Genomic DNA, 26,114 nt, shown 5'->3' on the forward strand with positions numbered 1-26,114 from the left:
AATATATATTCTGATATTTTCTTAAGATGGAATGAATTTATTCATATTGCAACTCACTTGTCATTTTTCTAGACTGTGAGCCCACTGTTGGGTAGGGACTGTCTCTATATGTTGCCAACTTGTACTTCCCAAGAGCTTAGTACAGTGCTCTGCACACAGTGAGGGCTCAATAAATACGATTGAATGAATGAATGAATGAATTTTTCGGCCCTCTTACTCAGCTTTCGTGATGGGTAGTTGACTTTTGCTATTTTTCCCCCATCACTTCACCTAGATTTTACCGGACTTTTACAGGTGGTTGGGGAGGGAAGAACATTTCATGTACTCCATGTACTCGCAGCCTATTCCCCGCACCGGGTTCAACCGAGACAGCCGGTGGTTGAGTTAGCAAAAATGCTGTTGAGAGGAGTTTTGATGCTTGCTGCCATCACCGCCACCGGGTTGTTTTTTGGGGTGAAGAGATGACAGGAGGCCCTAACGACAGGGAAGAGGGAGGAAGGGGAAAGGAAAAAAAAAACAGGGCATCAGCAGTGGGGCCCTGGTTGTTTCTATTCAACGCTGCCCTCCGCTTTGGTTCTTAACTGTGAAACTGAAGCAAGGCAAGCAACACCTGGCCATCAACCTGAAAGCATCTCATGAAATCAGGTTGAGGCGCCAGTGGAGGAAATCAAACCGGATTGACTACAAATCGCGCCACATGTTTACCCAGGAGCCACAAAAACATGCCTACTGAGTATTTATATTAGTAAATAAATAATGGAGTGTGCGTACATCTTCCTGGGCACAACGGATGGATCCACGATGGTATTTCCTTTTTTTAAAAGGGAGGATTCTCCAAATCCTGCCCCTCTTTGGGGAGGGAGGAATCATCTCTTTAGGGTAGGGGAACGCCAGGACTGTCCATTGCCGTCGGCAACAGACCGGTGAACGCGGAAAGGAAAGGCCGGAATTCCTGATGTTCGGAAGGCATGGTGCCGCACGACGGAGGCTCCCTTGGGACCTTACTGCGGGGGAGAGGATGGCCATCTTTCTGGGATTTCCCAGAAGCAAAGATGACATCACCCAGTTTTGTTGGCCACTATTTGTCTCTTTTCCGGGGAAGCCACGGTCAGTCCTGGACAGGAGTGGCGAACGCTGGCTCTTCCACATGCCGGAAGGAGCCGCAGAAATAAAGAAAACCAGGGTTATCTCTGGGCACCGCCAATGCTGCCCCTTGAGATGGATAATAATAATAATAATACTAATAATAATAATAATGGCATTTGTTAAGCACTTACTGTGTGCAAAGCACTGTTCTAAGCGCTGGGGGGGATACAATGTGATCAAGTTGTCCCACGTGGGGCTCACAGTCTTAATCCCCATTTTTACAGATGAGGCTCAGAGAAGTTAAGTGACTCGCCCAAGGTCACACAGCAGACTTGCGGTGGATCTGGGATTCGAACCCATGACCTCTGACTCCAAAGCCCGTGCTCTTTCCACTGACCCACGCTGCTTCTCTGGATGGATGATTATGAGCCGTATTGGGAGAGAAAGACAAGCATGTGGGGAGGCTTGGCGGGACCATCCCGCCTCAGGCCCGGTGAGAGAAACAGCTTGACTTAATGGAAGGAGCCCGGGCTTGGGAGTCAGAGGTCATGGGTTCAAATCCCAGCTCTGCCAATTGTCAGCTGTGTGACTTTGGGCAAGTCACTTCATTTCTCTGTGCCTCAGTTTACCTCATCTGCAAAATGGGGATTAAGACTGTGAGCCCCCAGTGGGTCACCTTGTAACCTCCCCAGCACTTAGAACAGTGCTTTGCACATAGTAAGCGCTTAATAAATGCCATCATCATTGTTATTATTGGCGGGACCATCCCGCCTCAGGCCCAGTGATCCGGGGCGAAGCCTCGCTCCCCGAACCCCGACCTTGCTCGCCCTCCCCTTGACACACCTCTTCATTCATTCATTCAATCATCTTTATTCATTCATTCCATAGTCTTTATTGAACGCTGTGTGCAGAGCACTGTCCTAAGCGCTTGGGATGTCCAACTGGGCAACAGATAGAGACAATCCCTACCCCACAGTGGGCTCACAGTCTAGAAGGGGAAGACAGACAAGACTGAGAGACATTCATTCAATCAATCAATCAATCAATCAATCATATTTATTGAGCACTTACTGTGTGCAGAGCACTGTACTAAGCGCTTGGGAAGTACAAGATGGCAACATATAGAGACAGTCCCTACCCAACAGTGGACTCACAGTCTAAAAGGGGGAGACAGAGAACAAAACCAAACATACTAACAAAATAAAATAAATAGAATAGATATGTACAAGTAAAATTTATTCATTCATTCCACCGTCTTTATTGAATGCTGTGTGCGGAGCACTGTCCTAAGCGCTTGGGAAGTCCAATTCAGCAACAGATAGAGATGGTCCCTACCCCACAGCGGGCTCACAGTCTAGAAGGGGGGGACAGACAAGACAGACAAGACTGACAGACATTCATTCAGCCAACTCGTACTTCCCAAGCGCTTAGTCCAGTGCTCTGCACACAGTGAGCGCCCAATAAATACGATTGAATCAATGAATGAATGAATTCAACTGTATTTATTCATTCATCCCATCGTCTTTATTGAATGCTGTGTGCCGAGCACTGTCTTAAGCGCTTGGGAAGTCCAATTGGGCAACAGGTAGAGACAATCCCTACCCCATAGCGGGCTCACAGTCTAGAAGGGGAGACAGACAAGACTGAGAGACATTCATTCAATCGTATTTATTCATTCATTCCATTGTCTTTATTGAACGCTGTGTGCAGGGCACTGTCCTAAGCGCTTGGGAAGTCCAATTCAGCAACAGATAGAGACGGTCCCTACCCCACAGCGGGCTCACAGTCTAGAAGGGGGTGACAGACAAGACAGACAAGACTGACACACATTCATTCAGCCAACTCATACTTCCCAAGCGCTTAGTACAGTGCTCTGCACACAGTAAGCAGCGTGGCTCAGTGGAAAGAGCACGGGCTTTGGAGTCAGAGGTCATGGGTTTGAATCCCGACTCCACCACATGTTCAGCTGTATGATCTTGGGCAAGTCATTTAACTTCTCTGGGCCTCAGTGACCTCATCTGTAAGCTGGGGATTAAGACTTTGAGCCCCATGTGGGACAACCTGATCACCCTGTATCCTCCCCAGTGCTTAGAACAGTGCTTTGCACATAGTAAGTGCTTAACAAATGCCAATTATTATTATTATTGTTAGTAGTAGTAGTAGTAAGCGCTCAATAAATACGATTGAATCAATGAATGAATGAATTCAACTTTATTCATTCATCCCATCGTCTTTATTGAACGCTGTGTGCAGAGCACTGTCCTAAGCGCTTGGGAAGTCCAATTGGGCAACAGATAGAGACAATCCCTACCCCATAGCGGGCTCACAGTCTAGAAGGGAGAGACAGACAAGACTGAGAGACATTTATTCAATTGTATTTATTCATTCATCCCATTGTCTTTATTGAACGCTGTGTGCAGAGCACTGTCCTAAGCGCTTGGGAAGTCCAAGTCGGCAACATATAGAGACGGTCCCTACCCCACAGCGGGCTTACAGTCTAGAAGGGGGAGACAGACAAGACAAGACTGACAGACGATTCATTGAAGACATTCATTCAATCGTCTTTATTCATTCCATTATCTTTATTGTCAACTTGTACTTCCCAAGCGCTTAGTACAGTGCTCTGCACACAGTAAGCGCTCAATAAATACAATTGATTGATTTATTGAATGCCGACTGTGTGCAGAGCACTGTCCTAAGTGCTTGGGAAGTCCAACTGGACAACAGATAGAGACAGTCCCTACCCCACAAAAGGCTCACAGTCTAGAAGGGGAAGCCGAAAAGACAGATAAGACATTCAATCAATCATATTTATTCATTCATTCCATCGTCTTTATTGAACGCCGACTGTGTGCAGAGCACTGTCCTAAGCGCTTGGAAAGTCCAATTGGGCAACAGAGACAATCCCTACCGCATAGCAGGCTCACAGTCTAGAAGGGGGAGACAGACAAGACGAGACTAGACATTCATTCAGTCTTATTAATTCACTCATGCCATCGTCTTAATTTTTTTTATTTTTATAATGGCATTTATTAAGCGCTTACTTTGTGCAAAGCACTGTTCTAAGCGCTGGGGAGGTTACAAGGTAATCAGGGTGTCCCACTGGGGGCTCACAGTCTTAATCCCCATTTTACAGATGAGGCACAGAGAAGTGAAGTGACTTGCCCAAAGTCACACAGCTGACAATTGGCGGAGCCGGGATTTGAACCCATGATCTCTGACTCCAAAGCCCGGGCTCTTTCCACTGAGCCATGTTTTGAGCGCTGACTGTGTGCAGAGCACTGTCCTAAGCGCTTGGGAAGGACAAATCGGCAACGGAGAGACAATCTCTACCCCATTCATTCATTCATTCATTCAGTCGTATTTATTGAGCGCTGACTGTGTGCAGAGCACTGTCCTAAGCGCTTGGGAAGTCCAAGTCGGCAACAGAGACAATCTCTCCCCCTCCCCATCCCCCCTCCCACCTACCGCCTTCCCCTCCCCACAGCACCTGCATATCATCATCATCATCATCACCAATCATATTTATTGAGCACGTACTCTGTGCAGAGCACTGTCCTAAGCGCTTGGGAAGTACAAATTGGCAACATATAGAGACAGTCCCTACCCAACAGTGGGCTCACAGTCTAACATCAGTGCTTAGAACAGTGCTATGCACATAGTAAGCGCTTAATAAATGCTATCATTATTATTATTGTTTGTACAGATCTATTGCTCTATTTATTTTAATTGTACATATTTCCTATTCTATTTATTTTGTTACTGATGTGCATCTAGCTTTACTTCTATTTATTCTGATGACTTGACACCCATCCATATGTTTTATTTTGTTGTCTGTCTTCTCCTTCTAGACTGTGAGCCCATTGTTGGGTAGGGACTGTCTTTATATGTTGCCAATTTGTCCTTCCCAAGCGCTTAGTCCAGTGTACTGCACCCGGTAGGCGCTTAATAAATGATATCATTATTATTATTATTATATTTTTGTACAGATTTATTACTCTATTTTGCTTGTACATATTCACTATTCTATTTATTTTGTTAATGATGTGCATCTAGCTTTACTTCTATTTATTCTGATGACTTGACACCCGTCCACATGTTTTGTTTTGTTGTCTGTCTCCCCCCTTCTAGACTGTGAGCCCGTTTTAGGGTAGGGACTGTCTCTAGATGTTGCCGACTTGTCCTTCCCAGCGCTTAGTCCAGTGTTCTGCACCCGGTAGGTGCTTAATAAATGATATCATTATTATCATTATATTTTTGTACAGATTTATTACTCTATTTTACTTGTACATATTTACTATTCTATTTATTTTGATAATGATGTGCATCTAGCTTTACTTCTATTTATTCTGATGACTTGACACCCGTCCATATGTTTTATTTTGTTGTCTGTCTCCCCCTTCTAGACTGTGAGCCCGTTGTTGGGTAGGGACCATCTCTATATGTTGCCAACTTGTACTTCCCAAGCGCTTAGTCCAGTGTTCTGCACCCGGTAGGGGCTTAATAAATGATATCATTATTATTATTATATGTTTGTACAGATTTATTACTCTATTTATTTTACTTATACATGTTTACTATTCTATTTATTTTGTTAATGATGTGCATCTAGCTTTACTTCTATTTATTCTGATGACTTGACACCCGTCCATATGTTTTGTTTTGTTGTCTGTCTTCTCCTTCTAGACTGTGAGCCCGTTGTTGGGTAGGGACCATCTCTCTATGTTGCCGACTTGTACTTCCCAAGCGCTTAGTCCAGTGTTCTGCACCCGGTAGGCGCTTAATAAATGATATCATCATTATTATTATTATATGTTTGTACAGATTTATTACTCTATTTATTTTACTTGTACATATTTACTATTCTATTTATTTTGATAATGATGTGCATCTAGCTTTACTTCTATTTATTCTGATGACTTGACACCCGTCCATATGTTTTATTTTGTTGTCTGTCTTCTCCTTCTAGACTGTGAGCCCGTTGTTGGGTAGGGACCATCTCTCTATGTTGCCGACTTGTACTTCCCAAGCGCTTAGTCCAGTGTTCTGCACCCGGTAGGCGCTTAATAAATGATATCATCATTATTATTATTATATGTTTGTACAGATTTATTACTCTATTTATTTTACTTGTACATATTTACTATTCTATTTATTTTGATAATGATGTGCATCTAGCTTTACTTCTATTTATTCTGATGACTTGACACCCGTCCATATGTTTTATTTTGTTGTCTGTCTTCTCCTTCTAGACTGTGAGCCCGCTGTGGGGTAGGGACCGTCTCTATATGTTGCCAACTTGTACTTCCCAAACGCTTAGTCCAGTGTTCTGCACCCAGTAGGTGCTTAATAAATGATATCATTATTGTTATTATTATATTTTTGTACAGATTTATTACTCTATTTATTTTACTTGTACATATTTACTCTTCTATTTATTTTGTTAATGATGGGCATTTAGCTTTACTTCTATTTATTCTGATGACTTGACACCCGCCCACATGTTTTGTTTTGTTGTCTGTCTCCCCCCTCTAGACTGTGAGCCCGCTGTGGGGTAGGGACCGTCTCTATATGTTGCCGACTTGTCCTTCCCAAGCGCTTAGTCCAGTGTTCTGCACCCGGTAGGCGCTTACTAAATGATATCATCATTATTATTATTATATGTTTGTACAGATTTATTACTCTATTTTACTTGTACATATTTCCTATTCTATTTATTTTGTTAATGATGTGCATCTAGCTTTACTTCTATTTATTCTGATGACTTGACACCCGTCCATATGTTTTGTTTTGTTCTCTGTCTTCCCCTTCTAGAATGTGAGCCCGTTGTTGGGTAGGGACCGTCTCTAGATGTTGCCGACTTGTACTTCCCAAGTGCTTAGTACAGTGCTCTGCACACGGTAAACGCTCAATAAATACAATCGAATGAATGAATGAGTGTCTCCCCCTTCTAGACTGTGAGCCCGCTGTTGGGTAGGGACCGTCTCTATATGTTGCCGACTTGTACTTCCCAAGCGCTTAGTACAGTGCTCTGCACACAGTAAGTGCTCAATAAATACGATTGAATGAATGAATGTCTCCCCCTTTTAGACTGTGAGCCCATTGTTGGGTAGGTACCGTCTCTAGATGTTGCCGACTTGTCCTTCCCAAGCGCTTAGTACAGTGCTCTGCACACAGTAAGCGCTTAATAAATACCATTGAATGAAAGAATGTCTCCCCCTTCTAGACTGTGAGCCCGTTGTTGGGTAGGGACCATCGCTATAATGTTGCCGACTTGTCCTTCCCAAGCGCTTAGTACAGTGCTCTGCACACAGTCAGCGCTCAATAAATACGATTGAATGAAAGAATGTCTCCCCCTTCTAGACTGTGAGCCCGCTGTTGGGTAGGGACCGTCTCTATATGTTGCCGACTTGTCCTTCCCAAGCGCTTAGTACAGTGCTCTGCACACAGTAAGCGCTCAATAAATAAATACGATTGAATGAATGAATGAACAATCCCTTCCCCACAGCAGGCTCACAGTCTAAACAACAAAACAAGTGGACAGGCGTCAAAGGCATCAAATAAAAAGAATGATGGAGCTCGGCACATGATGAATAAAACGAAGAGAATGATGCGTTGCCGAGTTGTCCTTCCCGAGCGCTTAGCACAGTGCTCTGCACCCAGGAGGCGTTCAATAAATAGGACTGAATGAATGACAGGCGTCAATGGCATCAAATAAAGGGAATGATAGAGCTCGGCACATGATGAATAAAACGAAGGGAATGACGCGTTGCCGAGTTGTCCTTCCCGAGTGCTTAGTACAGTGCTCTGCACCCAGGAGGCGCTCAATAAGTAGGACTGAATGAATGACAGGCGTCAGTGGCATCATATAAAGAGAATGATAGATCTTGGCACATGATGAATAAAATGAGGGGAATGATGCGTTGCTGAGTTGTCCTTTCCGAGCGCTTAGTACAGTGCCCTGCACCCAGGAGGCGCTCAATAAATAGGACTGAATGAATGACAGGCGTCAGTGGCATCAAATAAAGGGAATGAAGGAGCTCGGCACATGATGAATAAAACGAAGGGAATGATGTGTTGCCATGTCGTCCTTCCCGAGCGCTTAGTACAGTGCTCTGCACCCAGGAGGCGTTCAATAAGTAGGACTGAATGAATGACAGGCGTCAACGGCATCAAAGAAAGGGAATGATGGAGCTCGGCACAGGATGAATAAAACAAAAAGGGAATGACGCGTTGCCGAGTTGTCCTTCCTGAGCGCTTAGCACAGTGCTCTGCACCCAGGAGGCGCTCAATAAGTAGGACTGAATGAATGACAGGCGTCAAAGGCATCAAATAAAGGGAATGAAGGAGCTCGGCACATGATGAATAAAACGAGGGGAATGATGCGTTGCCGTGTTGTCCTTCCTGAGCGCTTAGTACAGTGCTCTGCACCCAGGAGGCGTTCAATAAGTAGGACTGAATGAATGACAGGCGTCAGTGGCATCAAATAAAGGGAATGATAGATCTCGGCACATGATGAATAAAATGAGGGGAATGATGCGTTGCCGAGTTGTCCTTCCCGAGCGCTTAGTACAGTGCTCTGCACCCAGGAGGCGTTCAGTAAGTAGGACTGAATGAATGACAGGAGTCAACGGCATCAAATAAAGGGAATGAAGGAGCTCGGCACAGGATGAATAACACGAAGGGAAGGACGCGTTGCCGTGTTGTCCTTCCTGAGCGCTTAGCACAGTGCTCTGCACCCAGCAGGCGTTCAATAAGTAGGACTGAATGAATGACAGGCGTCAGTGGCATCAAATAAAGGGAATGATGGATCTTGGCACATGATGAATAAAATGAGGAGAATGATGCGTTGCCGTGTTGCCCTTCCCGAGCGCTTAGTACAGTGCCCTGCACCCAGGAGGCGCTCAATAAATAGGACTGAATGAATGACAGGCGTCAATGGCATCAAATAAAGGGAATGAAGGAGCTCGGCACAGGATGAATAACACGAAGGGAAGGACGCGTTGCCGTGTTGTCCTTCCTGAGCGCTTAGCACAGTGCTCTGCACCCAGCAGGCGTTCAATAAGTAGGACTGAATGAATGACAGGCGTCAGTGGCATCAAATAAAGGGAATGATGGATCTTGGCACATGATGAATAAAATGAGGAGAATGATGCGTTGCCGTGTTGCCCTTCCCGAGCGCTTAGTACAGTGCCCTGCACCCAGGAGGCGCTCAATAAATAGGACTGAATGAATGACAGGCGTCAATGGCATCAAATAAAGGGAATGAAGGAGCTCGGCACAGGATGAATAACACGAAGGGAATGACGCGTTGCTGAGTTGTCCTTCCTGAGAGCTTAGCACAGTGCTCTGCACCCAGGAGGCGTTCAATAAGTAGGACTGAATGAATGACAGGCGTCAGTGGCATCAAATAAAGAGAATGATGGAGCTCGGCACATGATGAGTAAAGTGAGGGGAATGATGTGTTGCCAAGTCGTCCTTCCCGAGCGCTTAGTACAGTGCTCTGCACCCAGGAGGCGTTCAGTAAGTAGGACTGAATGAATGACAGGCGTCAGTGGCATCAAATAAAGGGAATGATAGATCTTGGCACATGATGAATAAAACGAGGGGAATGATGCGTTGCCGAGTTGTCCTTCCCGAGCGCTTAGTACAGTGCTCTGCACCCAGGAGGCGTTCAGTAAGTAGGACTGAATGAATGACAGGCGTCAGTGGCATCAAATAAAGGGAATGATAGATCTTGGCACATGATGAATAAAACGAAGGGAATGATGCGTTGCCGTGTTGTCCTTCCCGAGCGCTTAGCACAGTGCTCTGCACCCAGCAGGCGTTCAATAAGTAGGACTGAATGAATGACAGGCGTCAATGGCATCAAATAAAGAGAATGATGGAGGTCGGCACATGTTGAATAAAAGGAAGGGAAGGATCCGTTGCGGTGTTGTCCTTCCCGAGCGCTTAGTACAGTGCTCTGCACCCAGGAGGTGTTCAATAAATAGGACTGAATGAATGACAGGCGTCAGTGGCATCAAATAAAGAGAATGATGGAGGTCGGCACATGTTGAATAAAAGGAAGGGAATGACGCGTTGTCGTGTTGTCCTTCCCGAGCGCTCAGCACAGTGCCCCGCCCCCCCCCCCCGGAGGCGCTCACTAAATAGTCCGGCAGGAAGGTCTGGCTGCGCGGAGATGGACGTCGGGGCCGGGGCGGGCCCTCGGCTCCCCTCAGGGCGGCGGCCAATGGCGGCCGCGCTTACTGGGCGCCGCCCGCCGCCCGCCAATGGCGGCCGCGCCTGCTCCGCGCCGCGGCCAATGGGAGCGGCCGGTGGTGGGGGGTGCCGGTGGCGGTAAGGTTGGCCGGTTGAGTTTCGGCGCCGTCGACGCCGCTGGTTTATTTCGGGAAGGGGGCGTGAGGAGGAGGAGGGAGGGAGAAAGCGGGTTGTCGTCCATCGCATTGCCTCACGTCTCGGAGGAGGAGGAGGAGGAGGAGGAGGAGGCTGGAGCGGGCCGGGCCCGGCGGGGCTTGGGGCGGCCCCTGCATGCTGCCTCCCTCCCTGTCGCCGCCGCCGCCGCCATCGCCATGGTTTTCCTCAAACTCCGGGACCAGGTGGGTGATGGACCCGAGGACCTGCCCCCCTTCTCCCTCCGTGACCCCGCCGACCTGTTTCGCCTGGGCCTAACAGCTGTCTCCTCATCATCATCATCAATCGTATTGATTGAGCGCTTACTATGTGCAGAGCACTGGACTGAGCGCTTGGGAAGGACAAGTCGTCAACATCTAGAGACGGTCCCTCCCCAACAGCGGGCTCACGGTCTAGAAGGGGGAGACGGAGAACGAGACCAAACATACTAATAAAATAAATAGGATGGATATGTACAAATAAATAGAGTAATAAATCATCATCAATCGTATTTATTGAGCGCTTACTATGTGCAGAGCACTGGACTGAGCGCTTGGGAAGTACAAGTTGGCAGCATATAGAGACGGTCCCTACCCAACAGTGGGCCCACGGTCTAAAAGGGGGAGACGGAGAACGAGGCCAAACGTACTAATAAAATAAATAGAATAGATATGTACAAATAAATAAATAGAGGAATAAATCATCATCAATCGTATTGATTGAGCGCTGACTGTGTGCAGAGCACTGGACTGAGCGCTTGGGAAGGACAAATTGGCAACATCTAGAGACGGTCCCTACCCACCAGTGGGCTCACGGTCTAAAAGGGGGAGACAGAGAACAAGACCAAACGTACTGACAAAATAAAATAAATAGGATAGATATGTACAAGTAAAATAAATAGAGTAATAAATCATCATCAATCGTATTTATTGAGCGCTTACTGTGTGCAGAGCACTGGACTGAGCGCTTGGGAAGGACAGATTGGCAACATCTAGAGACGGTCCCTACCCACCAGCGGGCTCACGGTCTAAAAGGGGGAGACGGAGAACGAGACCAAACGTACTGACAAAATAAATAGGGTGGATATGTACAAATAAAATAAATAAGTAGAGTAATAAATCATCATCAATCGTATTGATTGAGCGCTGACTGTGTGCAGAGCACTGGACTAAGCGCTTGGGAAGTCCAAATTGGCAGCATATGGAGACAGTCCCTACCCAACAGTGGGCCCACGGTCTAAAAGGGGGAGACGGAGAACGAGGCCAAACGTACTAATAAAATAAATAGGATGGATATGTACAAATAAATAGAGTAATAAATCATCATCAATCGTATTTATTGAGCGCTTACTATGTGCAGAGCACTGTACTGAGCGCTAGGGAAGTACAAATTGGCAGCATATAGAGACGGTCCCTACCCAACAGTGGGCCCACGGTCTAAAAGGGGGAGACAGAGAACAAGACCAAACGTACTAATAAAATAAATAGGGTGGATATGTACAAATAAAATAAATAAGTAGAGTAATAAATCATCATCAATCGTATTGATTGAGCGCTTACTATGTGCAGAGCACTGGACTGAGCGCTTGGGAAGTCCAAATTGGCAGCGTATAGAGACAGTCCCTACCCAACAGTGGGCCCACGGTCTAAAAGGGGGAGACGGAGAACGAGGCCAAACGTACTAATAAAATAAATAGGATGGATATGTACAAATAAAATAGAGTAATAAATCATCATCAATCGTATTGATTGAGCGCTTACTACGTGCAGAGCACTGGACTGAGCGCTTGGGAAGGACAGATTGGCAACATCTAGAGACAGTCCCTACCCAACAGTGGGCCCACAGTCTAAAAGGGGGAGACAGAGAACACGACCAAACGTACTAACAAAATAAAATAAATAGGATGGATATGAACAAATAAAATAAATAGAGTAATAAATCATCATCATCAGTCGTATTTATTGAGCGCTTACTGTGTGCAGAGCACTGGACTAAGCGCTTGGGAAGTCCAAATTGGCAGCATATAGAGACAGTCCCTACCCAACAGTGGGATCACGGTCTAAAAGGGGGAAACAGAGAACAAGACCAAACGTACTAACAAAATAAAATAAATAGGATGGATATGTACAAGTAAAATAAATAAGTAGAGTAATAAATCATCGTCAATCGTATTGATTGAGCGCTTACTATGTGCAGAGCACTGGACTGAGCGCTTGGGAAGGACAAATTGGCAGCGTATAGAGACAGTCCCTACCCAACAGTGGGCTCACGGTGTAAAAGGGGGAGACAGAGAACAAGACCAAACGTACTAATAAAATAAATAGGGTGGATATGTACAAATAAAATAAATAAGTAGAGTAATAAATCATCATCAATCGTATTGATTGAGCGCTTACTATGTGCAGAGCACTGGACTAAGCGCTTGGGAAGGACAGATTGGCAGCATATAGAGACAGTCCCTACCCAACAGCGGGCCCATGGTCTAAAAGGGGGAGACGGAGAACAAGACCAAACGTACTAATAAAATAAATAGGATGGATATGTACAAATAAAATAAATAAATAGAGGAATAAATCATCATCAATCGTATTGATTGAGCGCTTACTGTGTGCAGAGCACTGGACTAAGCGCTTGGGAAGGACAGATTGGCAACATCTAGAGACAGTCCCTACCCACCAGTGGGCTCACGGTCTAAAAGGGGGAGACGGAGAACAAGACCAAACATACTGACAAAATAAATAGGATGGATATGTACAAATAAAATGAATAGAGTAATAAATCATCATCAATCGTATTTATTGAGCGCTTACTATGTGCAGAGCACTGTACTGAGCGCTTGGGAAGGACAAATTGGCAACATATAGAGACAGTCCCTACTGAACAGTGGGCTCACGGTCTAAAAGGGGGAGACCGAGAACAAGACCAAACGTACTGACAAAATAAAATAAATAGGATGGATATGTACAAATAAAATAGAGTAATAAATCATCATCATCAATCGTATTGAGCGCTTACTGTGTGCAGAGCACTGGACTAAGCGCTTGGGAAGGACAAATTGGCAACATCTAGAGACGGTCCCTGCCCAACAGTGGGCTCACGGTGTAAAAGGGGGAGACAGAGAACAAGACCAAACGTACTAACAAAATAAAATAAATAGGATGGATATGTACAAATAAAATAAATAAATAGAGTAATAAATCATCATCAATCGTATTTATTGAGCGCTTACTGTGTGCAGAGCACTGTACTAAGCGCTTGGGAAGTCCAAGTTGGCAACATATAGAGACAGTCCCTACCCAACAGTGGGCCCACGGTCTAAAAGGGGGAGACAGAGAACAAGACCAAACGTACTAATAAAATAAATAGGATGGATATGTACAAATAAAATAAATAAATAGAGTAATAAATTATCATCATCATCGATCATATTTATTGAGCGCTTACTATGTGCAGAGCACTGGACTGAGCGCTTGGGAAGGACAAATTGGCAACATAGAGAGACAGTCCCTACCCAACAGTGGGCTCACGGTCTAAAAGGGGGAGACAGAGAACAAGACCAAACGTACTAACAAAATAAAATAAATAGGATGGATATGTACAAATAAAATAAATAGAGTAATAAATCATCATCAATCGTATTGATTGAGCGCTTACTGTGTGCAGAGCACTGGACTGAGCGCTTGGGAAGGACAGATTGGCAACATCTAGAGACGGTCCCTACCCAACAGTGGGCTCACGGTCTAAAAGGGGGAGACGGAGAACGAGACCAAACGTACTGACAAAATAAATAGGGTGGATATGTACAAATAAAATAAATAAGTAGAGTAATAAATCATCATCAATCGTATTGATTGAGCGCTTACTGTGTGCAGAGCACTGGACTAAGCGCTTGGGAAGGACAGATTGGCAACATCTAGGGACGGTCCCTACCCAACAGTGGGCTCACGGTCTAAAAGGGGGAGACAGAGAACGAGACCAAACGTACTAACAAAATAAAATAAATAGGATGGATATGTACAAATAAAATAAATAAATAGAGTAATAAATCATCATCAATCGTATTTATTGAGCGCTTACTATGTGCAGAGCACTGTACTGAGCGCTTGGGAAGTCCAAATTGGCAACACCTAGAGACAGTCCCTACCCAACAGTGGGCCCACGGTCTAAAAGGGGGAGACGGAGAACAAGACCAAACATATTAATAAAATAAATACGATGGATATGTACAAATAAAATAAATAAATAGAGTAATAAATCATCATCAGTCGTATTGATTGAGCGCTTACTGTGTGCAGAGCACTGTACTGAGCGCTTGGGAAGGACAAATTGGCAACATAGAGAGACATTCCCTACCCAGCAGTGGGCTCACGGTCTAAAAGGGGGAGACAGAGAACAAGACCAAATGTACTAACAAAATAAAATAAATAGGATGGATATGTACAAGTAAAATAAATAAATAAATAGAGTAATAAGTCATCATCATCATCAATCGTATTTGTTGAGCGCTTACTGTGTGCAGAGCACTGGACTAAGCGCTTGGGAAGGACAAATTGGCAACATCTAGAGACAGTCCCTACCCACCAGTGGGCTCACGGTCTAAAAGGGGGAGACAGAGAACAAGACCAAACATACTAATAAAATAAATAGAATAGATATGTACAAATAAAATAAATAAATAAATAGAGTAGTAAATCATCATCATCATCAATCGTATTTATTGAGCGCTTACTATGTGCAGAGCACTGGACTAAGCGCTTGGGAAGGACAAATTGGCAACATCTAGAGACAGTCCCTACCCAACAGCGGGCTCACGGTCTAAAAGGGGGAGACAGAGAACAAGACCAAACGTACTAACAAAATAAAATAAATAGGATAGATATGTACAAGTAAAATAAATAAACAAATAAATAGAGTAATAAATATGTACAAACATATATACAGGTGCTGTGGGGAAGGGAAGGAGGTAAGATGGGGGGATGGAGAGGGGGACGAGGGGGAGAGGAAGGAAGGGGCTCAGTCAGGGAAGGCCTCCTGGAGGAGGTGAGCTCTCAGCAGGGCCTTGAAGGGAGGAAGAGAGCGAGCTCGGCGGATGGGCAGAGGGAGGGCATTCCAGGCCCGGGGGAGGACGTGGGCCGGGGGTCGATGGGCCCGGCCGGCCGTCCTGGGGTCGCTCACCTCATCCCCCGCATCGCTCAGTCAGTCATCCATTCATTCGTATTTATTGAACGCTTACTCAGTCATCCATTCAGTCGTATTTACTGAGCGCTTACTGTGCGCAGCAGAGCACTGGACTAAGCGCTTGGGAAGGATAAGCTGGCGACACATAGCGACGGTCCCTCTCAGTCTGCAGTCCACGATCACCCACCTTCACCCCCCGTAGTCAATCAGTCAATCAGTCGTATTTATTGAGCGCTTACTATGTGCAGAGCACTGGACTAAGCGCTTGGGAAGGATAAGCTGGTGACACATAGAGACGGTCCTTCTCTCACAGTCTACAGTCCACGATCACCCACCTTCATCCCTCGTAGTCACCGCCCCCCCCAGTCTCACCCTCCTTCACCCCCCGTAGTCAATCAGTCAATCAATTGTATTTATTGTGCGCTTACTGTGTGCAGAGCACTGGACTAAGCGCTTGGGAAGGAGAAGTTGGCAACATGTAGAGGCAGTCCCTACCCAACAGTGGACTCAACCGCCATCACCCCCGCACCAGTCCACCGTCACTCCCTGGGCCCACCTACCGTCACCCCCACAGATTCACCCACCCACCTTTATTCCTCGTAGTCACCCACCGTCACCCCCCCCCCCCCCGATTCACCCACCTTCACCCCCCGACCCACCCACCGTCACCCCCCCCCAGAGTCACCCACCATCACCCCCGCACCCGTCCACCGTCACTCCCTGGACCCACCCACCGTCACACCCCACACCCGCCCACCGTCAGCCCCCAGACTCACCCACCTTCACCCCCCGTAGTCATCACCCCCCAGGTTTGTCCACCGTCACCCCCCGGACTCACTCACCATCACCCCCCGGACCTGTGTACAGTCCCCCCCCCCCCCCCCCCCCCCCGATTCACCCACCTTCATCCCTCATAGTCACCCCCCGCACCCGTCCACCTTCACCCCCCAGATCCGCCCACCGTCACCCCCTGCACCCATCCACCGTCAGCCCCCATAGTCACCCACCATCACCCCCTGCACCCGTCCACCGTCACCCCACAGATCCGCCCAGATCCGTCCATCGTCAACCCCCGGACCGACCCACCCACCCACCCACCTTCATCCTCAGGACCGACCCACCTTCATCCCCCGGACTCACCCACCTTCACCCCCCGGACTCACTCACCTTCACCTCCCCCCATTTACCCACCACCCTTCACCCCCCAGACCAGCCCACGATCACCCCCCGGGCCCGTCCACCGTCTCCCCATTCCCGGGCGGCTCGGCCTGTGGACCCCTCCCCGCTGCCCTGTCGGCCCCCGTCTTGGGCTCCTCCCGACAGGGGGTGGGCAGGGGGCGCCCAGGCCGCCGCCCCCACGCCCTACTGGCCTCCACTGCAAGGACTGGGGAGGAAATAATAATAATAATAATAATAATGATGGCATTTGTTAAGCGCTTACTATGTGCAAAGCACTGTTCTAAGCGCTGGGGAGGTTACAAGGTGATCAGGTTGTCCCACGGGGGGGCTCACAGTCTCTTAATCCCCATTTTCCAGATGAGGGAACTGAGGCCCAGAGACTTACCCACAGTCACGCAGCTAAGTGGCGGAGCCGGGATTTGAACCCATGACCTCTGACTCCAAAGCCCGGGCTCTTTCCACTGAGCCTCGCTGGCCCCCGCTTCCCCTACAACACGCCCTTTCCGCTTCAGCACGGCCTCGCCCACCGAGCTCCTCGCAGGCCCGAAGGGCACCCGGCGGGTACCAGGTTTATTGCCCGTCCCAGGCACTGTAAAACACACCGACCAGCCCCTGCCACAGTCACACTAAGAAAAGGGGATTGCACCGGCCTCCGTGGGCCTTTCCATTCAAGTTTTCTGCCCCCTCGATGACATTTCGTGACGACTTGTATTGAACCACCGAAAGCAAGGCGTGCCCATTTTTCTGGGGCGATAGGCCCAAATGGTTTTTAAACGGCAAGCGCTTCAGCGACCCTAGCAAGACTTGTTCCGCGTTTTTCGAAGCTCTGGGGGGAAAAACAAAAAGGTGAACAAACCCACCACCTTTGCCGTGCTGACCATCGACCCTCCCGTTTTTTAAGGCTCGGAATAGGGAAAACTGGCCATTTGGTGCTTCCGATAGGTGGGATCCCATAGTGTTCTGTAGCTAGTGGATGCCAGCCGGTATTGACATCATCAGGGCATGGCACTTTGAGAAAAGCTGCCTGCTGCTTTGGTATGCACGCTTTGTATTTTTTTAAAAAATGTCAGATCCATGTATGGCCTTGAATCTTCTAATTATGCCTAGATAAATGAGTTGGAGCAGAAAACATGCTTCTCTTGAGCAAACTCTTGATTTTTTAAAATGGTATTTAGGAGCGGATATGTGCCAGGCACTGTACTAAACGCAGGGGCAGATACAAGATAATACAAGATAGACTCAGTCCACGTCCCATCTAGGGCTCTCACAGCCATCATCCCCATTTTATGGGGGAGGTAACAGAGGCACAGAGAAGCGAAGTGACTTGCCTAGGGTCACACAGCAGACAAGTGGTGGAGTGGGGATTAGAACCCAGGTCCTTTTGACTCCCAGGCTCGGGCTGTGTTTACTATGCCACGCTGCTTCTCTCTTCAGACTGCTCAATTTGCCATCATATTTTGGACCATTGTGCAACTGCCCAGTTTTCTATTATTTTTCTCCTTTCATCAGAATGTAAATATTAAATGCATTTGAAAATGGAGATAAGGGTAACAATGACTAAAAGTTATAGTGGTAACAGAATTTCTCTGATAACCAAATTATGCGTAATGATATTGTAGGGCTTTGTTTAAATATTGTCTACAATCTCTAACTGTTTGCCTCAAACAATACATCAAAGAACTACTATGGAGTCCCGTGGAAGAGTAGTAACTGATGATCTTGTCCATCTTTCAGGCATTATTTTGCAGTTTGTTAGCTGGCCTCCTATTTCATGTTGCTTTTGAGAAATGTCGGTCGTCTTAGTCTAGTTCCTAGTGGCCTTTACAGTTCCTGCCAGCTAGTGCTTATCCTGAAGATGAGAGGAACCTGAAGATTGAGCTAATCATTCAGGTCCTAGATTTCCAGGATTTGGGGGGGACGGTTTTTTTTTTTTCCCCAACAACCTGCTCCATTTGTTCACATTTGAACAGTCCTGTACGGCTTACTGTTGTTATAAAGGTCGTGTCCAAGAAAACGTTATGCCAACAAGGCCCTTTTGGCACACTCGGAGGTGAGAGATGTTTCCAGTTTTATATTTTGCTTCCATGAAGGAGTGAGCTGTGTGGGATGAAGAGTCTTCCTCCACCATTCTGCTCTACTCCCTAGTGGGTTTGGGTTGGCTTTGAGCTGCCTGTGAGGAATGTACTGGCCAACACTGGCGACTAGGCTTTGCCATATAGCAGTCGGGGAGGGATTTTGCTACCTGCTCATAGCTGCTACTTCAGCCGATGAGAAGTGTGGAGTGGGCTGATGTCAGAGTGGCAACAGCAGTGTGGCCTCTCTTACCACCTCAGCTTGGCTCTGTTCTCTTTTGGGAGTATCTTGATTGGGACTGTCCATGCATATTATGGAAAAACATCGAAAATTGTTTCTTTAAGGTGAAATTTGGAATCCATTCCCTAGAGAATAGGAACTATTTTGTTCCGCATGACCATAGAGACCCTTTTGTATTGTGGCAGTGAAAAATAAATTCGTCAATATAAGGAAGCATATTAAATCCTTAGTGAAATAATGAAGCTTATATCATTAAATGAATCAGTATAAAGGCACGTCCGCTTCTGCGGTAGCATTGTAGTGTGCAAATTGTGGGGTGTTCCTTAACTTCAGTGTGTTTGTGATAACACGGTTCACAAGGAGACTTGACGTGCGAAGCAGTGGGCCTTATGTATGTGCACGGCAGTGGTCAGGTTGTGATTCTGCGATGCTTCTCAATGGTACCGCAAGGTACCATTATTACAAATATGTGCTTTTTCAGCGTTGTAGTATTTACTGAATTGATAGCAGCGCCAGGGGATGGGTGTCAGACATTTTGCTTTGGTGGAAACAACATAGCATAATACAGCAAAGGATTGGAAGTCAGAAGGTCGTGGGTTCTAATCCAGACTCTGCCACTTGTCTGCGGTTTGACCTTGGGCAGGTTACTTCACTTCTCTGTTGCCTCAGTTACCTCATCTGTAAAATGGGGATTGAGACTGCGAGCCCCACATGGGACAGGGACTGTGTCCAACCCAATTTACTTGTATCCACCCCAGTGCCTAGTACAGTGCCTGGCACATAGTAAGCGCTTAACAAATACCATTATTATTACTATTATTACAATAATGAAGGGTTTTTTTAGTGGTATTTGTTAAGCCCTTACTATGTGCCAGGCACTGTACTAAGCAGTGGGGTCGATTCAAGATAATTCACATCAGAGTATTACTCATAGTGTTATCTTCAAACCGTCTAACCCTGTAACCCCTATCGACAAATCACCGGCTCCTATAAAATGTTTTTCCATGACCCATTGGTCTTCAAGAACACCATACCTGTATTCTAGAACTCCCTGTACAAATAAACTTTCCCAGCCTCGTAATAGGACAGCCCTGAATTATAGTCATAGGAAGTGCTGGACAAATTGCATCTGTAGACAAGTGATCCATTCACTAATTCAATCATATTGAATGCTTACTGTGTGCAGAGCACTGTACTAAGCGTTGAGAAAGTACAGTACAGTAATAGTGACACTTCCTGCCCACAAAGAGCTCACAGTCTAGAGGAGGGGAGTCACATCAATATAAATAAATAAAATTACAGATATATGCATAAGTGCTGTGGGGCGGCAAGAGGGTGAAGCGCAAAGGGAGCAAGCAAGGGTGACAGAAGGAAGTGGGAGATGAGGAAAAGTAGTGTTTAGTCTGGGAAGGCATCTGGGAAGGCCTCTGGGAGGAGATGGGTCTTCAGTAAAGCTTTAAAGGGGGTGAGGGGGGTGATTGTCGGATTTGTGGAGGGAAGGCGTTCCAGGCCAGGGGTCAGCGGCCAGACAGGTGAGATGGAGGCACCATGAGAAGGTTTGCACCAGAAGAGCATTAAAATAGAAGATCTGAATGCTTGTGATTTAACTCATTTGAACTGCAACTGGGGCATAGAGACAGATGAGGTGAATTTTTGACGTCTTGATTCAGTTCTGAAAATTAATAGGAATAATGCCTTGTTCATTGTACAGTGGTTTTATTTTTCCTAAAGACTTAAGCATCGATAAACTTATTTTATGCTCGCAACCTCTCTGTGGGATAGGGAGAGGTAGGCGTTAATATTACCATTTTACAAATGAGGAAACTGAGGCCCAGGAAAGTTGACTGATTTGCCTGTGTCATACAGCCAACCAGGGTCAAGAGTCAGGATTAGAGTCCGGGTCTCCTAAATTCTGGTCCCATGCTCATTCTGCTGATGGTCCGATTACTAGTTTAGATATGGTATTTTGCTTGTAAGGAACTGGAACAGTTGGAATTTCAGCTTATTTCAGGCCCTCTGAGTACTAAAAGACTTGGCCTGGTCCTCTGGTCCTCGGGCTGTGTTTGGCTGCCTCTCTGCTCTCATCGAGGGCCTCCGAAGCCAGGGAGAACCACGGACTTGGCAGGCATGGCTGCTGAAGGCTGCTTTGTCTCTGCATGGGTTCAGTAAAGCACCCTGTAAGCTCCTTCGGGGTGCCAACCCTCTCATGTTGTCTTCTCCCAAGCTTTTGACAGTGCTGTGCTCCCAGTAACCACTGATGGATTGATTATGCACAGGAAGCATCTGCTCCGGGTATCAAGTTTTGGTTTTTTGTTTTGTCCTTCACGGTATTTCAGCGCTTCCAGTGTGCACTGTACTAAGCGCTGAGGTAGGTGTACATGATAATGGGGTTGGACACAGTCTCTCATAGGGCTCATGGTCTTAATCCCCATTTTAGAGACGAGGTAACTGAGGCACAGAGAAGTTGTGACTTGCCCAGGTTCACACAGCAGACCAGTGGTGGGGACAGGATTATATTGTAGGTGGTCTGATTCCCAGGCCCGTGCTGTTTTTACTAGCCAGGCTCCTCCTCTGCAGCTTCTCTTCTCTCCAGCAGCCCATAGAAAGTGGGATTTGTTTGCCGCCTTGGCCCCCAGGGTTACAAGGTTGGGCCTCTCTAGAGATGGGAAGGTATGGACTCCACACTCCTGGGGCTCAGGGTTTCACCCTGGGCGGAGGTTTAGTACCATTGGCCCATTTTCTGAATGTGGAGCCACGAAAGGCAAATGGTTGGTAACAGGGGATGGTTAGCCTTGCATTTTCAGCCCCGAATCCATCAACGGAAGCAATGTGGCCCAGTAAGACAGAGCATCAGCCTGGGAATCAGAGGACCTGGGTTCTTATACCTACTCCGCTACTTGTCTGCTTTGTGACCGTGGGCAAGTCTATATATGTTTGTACATATTAATTACTCTATTATTTTACTTGTACATATCTGTTCTGTTTATTTTATTTTGTTAGTATGTTTGGTTTTGTTCTCTGCCTCCCCCTTGTAGACTGTGAGCCCTCTGTTGGGCAGGGACTGTCTCTATATGTTGCCAACTTGTACTTCCCAAGCGCTTGGTACAGTGCTCTGCACACAGTAAGCGCTCAGTAAATACGATTGATGATGATGATGAAGTCACTTCACTTCTGTGCCGCAGGTGCCTCATCTGTAAATTGGGTATTAGGACTGTGAGTCCCACGTGGGATATGGGCCGTGTCCAACCTGATTATCTTGGATCAGTCAATCAATCAATTGTATTTATTGGGCGCTTACTGTGTGCAAAGCACTGTACTAAGCGCTTGGGAAGTACAAGTTGGCAACATATGGAGACGGTCCCTACCCAGCAGTGGGCTCACAGTCTAGAAGAAACTAGATCTACCCCAGCGCTTAACATGGTGCCTGGCACATAGTAAGCGCTTTACGGATGCCATTAAAAACAAAACCTGTCTTCTGGAGATCACAGGCCCCAAATTGAACGGGTATAAATCTGGTGAGGGAAGCCCTCTTAAACTTTCTCGAGAGTCAGGGGTAGGGGGGAAGGGCAGGGAGGAAAGAGGAAATGACTTCCCTCCCCAGTGGCAGGTAGTGTTTCTGTGTGCAAAGTAAAAGCCTTATGGGTTTGGGGAGCGAGGCCAAGGTTTCTGACTAGCCAACCCCTCCAGCAGTTGTATTGAGAGTGCAATGGTTTACTTGTGCATCACTTTCAAAATCGGGATGAGTATTCCATAATCAAAAAGATGAAGAATTTGGCTGGCTTGATTGGCCTATTTATGAGCTGCCACTGTTACAGGAGTTTACTCTTGCATTTTTTATTTCTTTTAATGGACATTTTGGACCTGGTTAATCATGTTCAAGCAGGTGCAGATTATTTTGCTGTGCACTAAATCATGCACATATAAGGACGCAGATTTTACTGTAATTAGGCTTCTGTATTATAGTGATAACCACATAAATGTATAGGTCTGTTTTATTCTGTAGAAATGGAAGTTCCTAAATTGTGTTCAAGGCCTGCTGTGCCACCGTGAGATTTTTGTCCAGTTCACACATGTGACACTAGAGGGCAGTCTATACCGTTTTGGAAGATGCTGAAATTTAATTATGCTTTAGGACCATGATGTAGCAAATTTCATAGAATCAGAAGGTGGGAAAAATCTTACGACGGAAGGAGTGCCACACATCATGTAACCCACATCTCATTTTCATTTTTAACAACCTTCAACTGTCCAAGTATCTTCCTGACATGAAACATAAATCCCTCCCATGAGGTTTTTTTTTTTTATGGTAAAGTCCTTAATTGCATGCTAGGCGCTGTTCTAGGGTAGATTCAAGATAATCAAGTGAGGCACAGTCCATCTCTCATAAAGGGCTCACGGCCTCAATCCTCATTTTACAGGTGAGGTAACTGTAATAATAATAATAATGGCATTTATGAAGCGCTTACTATGTGCAAAGCACTGTTTGAAGCGCTGGGGAGGATACAGGATGATCAGGTTGTCCCACAGGGGTCTCACAGTCCCCATTTTACAGATGAGGTAACTGAGGCACAGAGAAGTTAAGTGGCTTGCCCAAAGTCACACAGCTGACAAGTGACAGAGCCGGGATTCGAACCCATGACCTCTGACTCCAAAGCCCTGTAGCCCTCCAACTGTAGCCTGGAGAAGTTAAATGACTTGCCCAAGGTCACACAATACACCAATGGGCAGAGTCAGGATTAGACTCCAGGTCCTCTGTTTGCCAGGCCTGTGTGCTTTTCACAAGGCCATGCTGCTTCTGGATCTTCTAGACTGACTGTCTCTATATGTTGCCAACTTGTACTTCCCAAGCGCTTAGTACAGTGCTCTGCACACAGTAAGCGCTCAATAAATACGATTGATTGATTAAGCCCCTGTTATTCTGGCCTCATGTGTAGTTGAAAAGCTGGTCACCATCTCTGTAAGCTAACCCCTAAGGTAAGCAAACACTAGATATTCTTACTTTGTGTTCCACCCACAGAGACTTCTGTATTCTCTGCAGCTGTGAAAATTATAATAATAATAGCCACAGTCACAGTATATGTGCTTTCTTCGTGCCATGCACTGTTATAATTACTGTTATTATTATGGTCAGTCCTTACTATGTGTCAAACACTATTTTAAGCACTGGGGTAGACACAAGTTAATCAGGTTGGACACAGTGTAAGGACTGGGGTAGATTCAAGATAACCAGTTACAGTCCCTGGCCCACATGGTGCTCACAATCTAAGGATGAGCTAGAGCAAGTATTTAACCCCCATTTTACAGATGAGGAGACTGAGACCCAGAGAAGTTAAGTGATTTCTCCGAGGTCCCGCAGTGGGCAGGTGACAGAACTTGGATTAGAACCCAGGTCCCTTGATTCCCTAACTTGTGCTCTTTACCACTAAGCCACGCTGCTGCTTGAAAGAACAAGAAAACCCCGGTCTTGAATGGTAGTTTTTCTTGGGTCTTTTAGTCCTTCTTTTTTCCTTCTATTGGTTAAGTATTCTTGGTTTAAGCAGTTGTGTGGATGGAAAATAAACAGGGGTACAGTTATAATGATCCAGCTAATAGCCATATTTAGTCTTTTTTTTTTATTAATTCTTCCTGGATTCTAATTGCAGCTCTTCCACTTGCTATGTGACCCTGGGCAAATCACTTAATTTCTCTGTGCCCCAGTTTTTTAATCTGTCAAATGGGCATTAAATATCTGTTCTCCCTCACTTAGACTATGTGCCCTTTGTGCGACAGGAATGTTTGTCTGGCCATGTCAGAGGAACAGCATGGCCTAGTGCATAGAGCAAGAGCTTTGAAGTCAGAGGACCCGGCTTCTAATTTTGGCTCTGCCACTTACATGTTCTGTAATCTTGGGCAAATCACTTAGCGTCTCTGTGCCTCAGTTCCCTTATCTGTAAAGTGAGGATTAAGACTGTGAGCCCCATGCGGGACGTGGACTGTGCCCAACCTGATTAGCTTGTAATTACCCCTGTGCTTTGTACAGTGCCTGGCACGTAGTAAGTGCTTAACAAATACTATTAGTATTTCTACCTTAAAATATCTTGGAATTTTTAGAATCTGAATCTAGCTGTGTAACTGAAAGTTGGGAAAGGAGGAAGGTAAAGATTCCTCATTTGAAACCAGACATCAGACTTTGGGCACAGTGGTTTTTCATTTAAAAAAATCCTCCTTTTTCCTTTCTTTTCGTACTTTAGATTTTTGCTTACTGTTGACTTGTGACACTCATTGAGCATATACTGTTTCCATTTTAGAATTAGTTGAGAGAAGCAGCATGGCCTAGTAGATGGAGCAAAGGCTTGGGAGTCAGAAGGATCTGGGTTCTAATCCCAGCCCCACCGTTTGTTGGCTGTGTGACCTTGGGCAAGTCACTAAACTTCTCTGTGCCTCAGTGATCTCATCTGGAAAATGGGGATTAAGCCTGTGAGGGCCATTGTGGAACAGAGAGACTGTGTCCAACCTGATGTGCTTGTATCTACTGAGTACAGTGCTTGGCACATAGTAAGTAGTTAACAAATACCACAACTGGTAGTAAGTAGTAGTACCAAGTAGTCCTCTAGACTGTAAGCTTGTTGTAGGCGAGAAACGTGTCTAGCAACTCTGTTATATTGTACTCTCCCAAACGCTTAGTACAGTACTCTGCACATAGGAAGTGCTCATTAAATACAATTGATTAATGGAATTGACCTGATGGTAACAGTAATGGCCAGATTTTCTTGTACAGTGCTTGGCAGATAGTAAGTCCTTAACAAATACCACAGTTATTATCATTATTACTTATTGAGCCCCTATAGGATGCAGTGTGTTTTACAAAGTACTCGGGAATACAGCAGAAGCACAAGATTTGTATTTGAGAATTTTCATTTTTCAGCGTATTTTCACGTCGATTAGTTTATTTTATCCTCCAAGTCTTTGTGAGGTTTTACCCATTA

General features: G+C 46.0%; 1 protein-coding gene across 2 annotated transcripts in view; it reads left to right on the forward strand.

The window, feature by feature from the left end:
- The first annotated feature begins 10,597 nt into the window (after positions 1-10,597).
- ANKRD28 (ankyrin repeat domain 28) overlaps positions 10,598-26,114 on the forward strand; it is a 152,239-nt gene continuing 136,722 nt past the window's right edge. The window contains exon 1 of one of the 2 annotated variants that reach the window (XM_038760534.1): positions 10,598-10,685. In XM_038760534.1, the coding sequence (XP_038616462.1) occupies positions 10,659-10,685 (27 nt within the window). In that variant the 5' untranslated portion in view covers positions 10,598-10,658. The remainder of the gene's footprint in view (positions 10,686-26,114) is intronic. The other variant, XM_038760543.1, reaches the window with a different exon arrangement.

Source organism: Tachyglossus aculeatus, chromosome 2, assembly GCF_015852505.1.
Source record: "Tachyglossus aculeatus isolate mTacAcu1 chromosome 2, mTacAcu1.pri, whole genome shotgun sequence".
NCBI classification, from domain to species: Eukaryota; Metazoa; Chordata; class Mammalia; order Monotremata; family Tachyglossidae; genus Tachyglossus; species Tachyglossus aculeatus.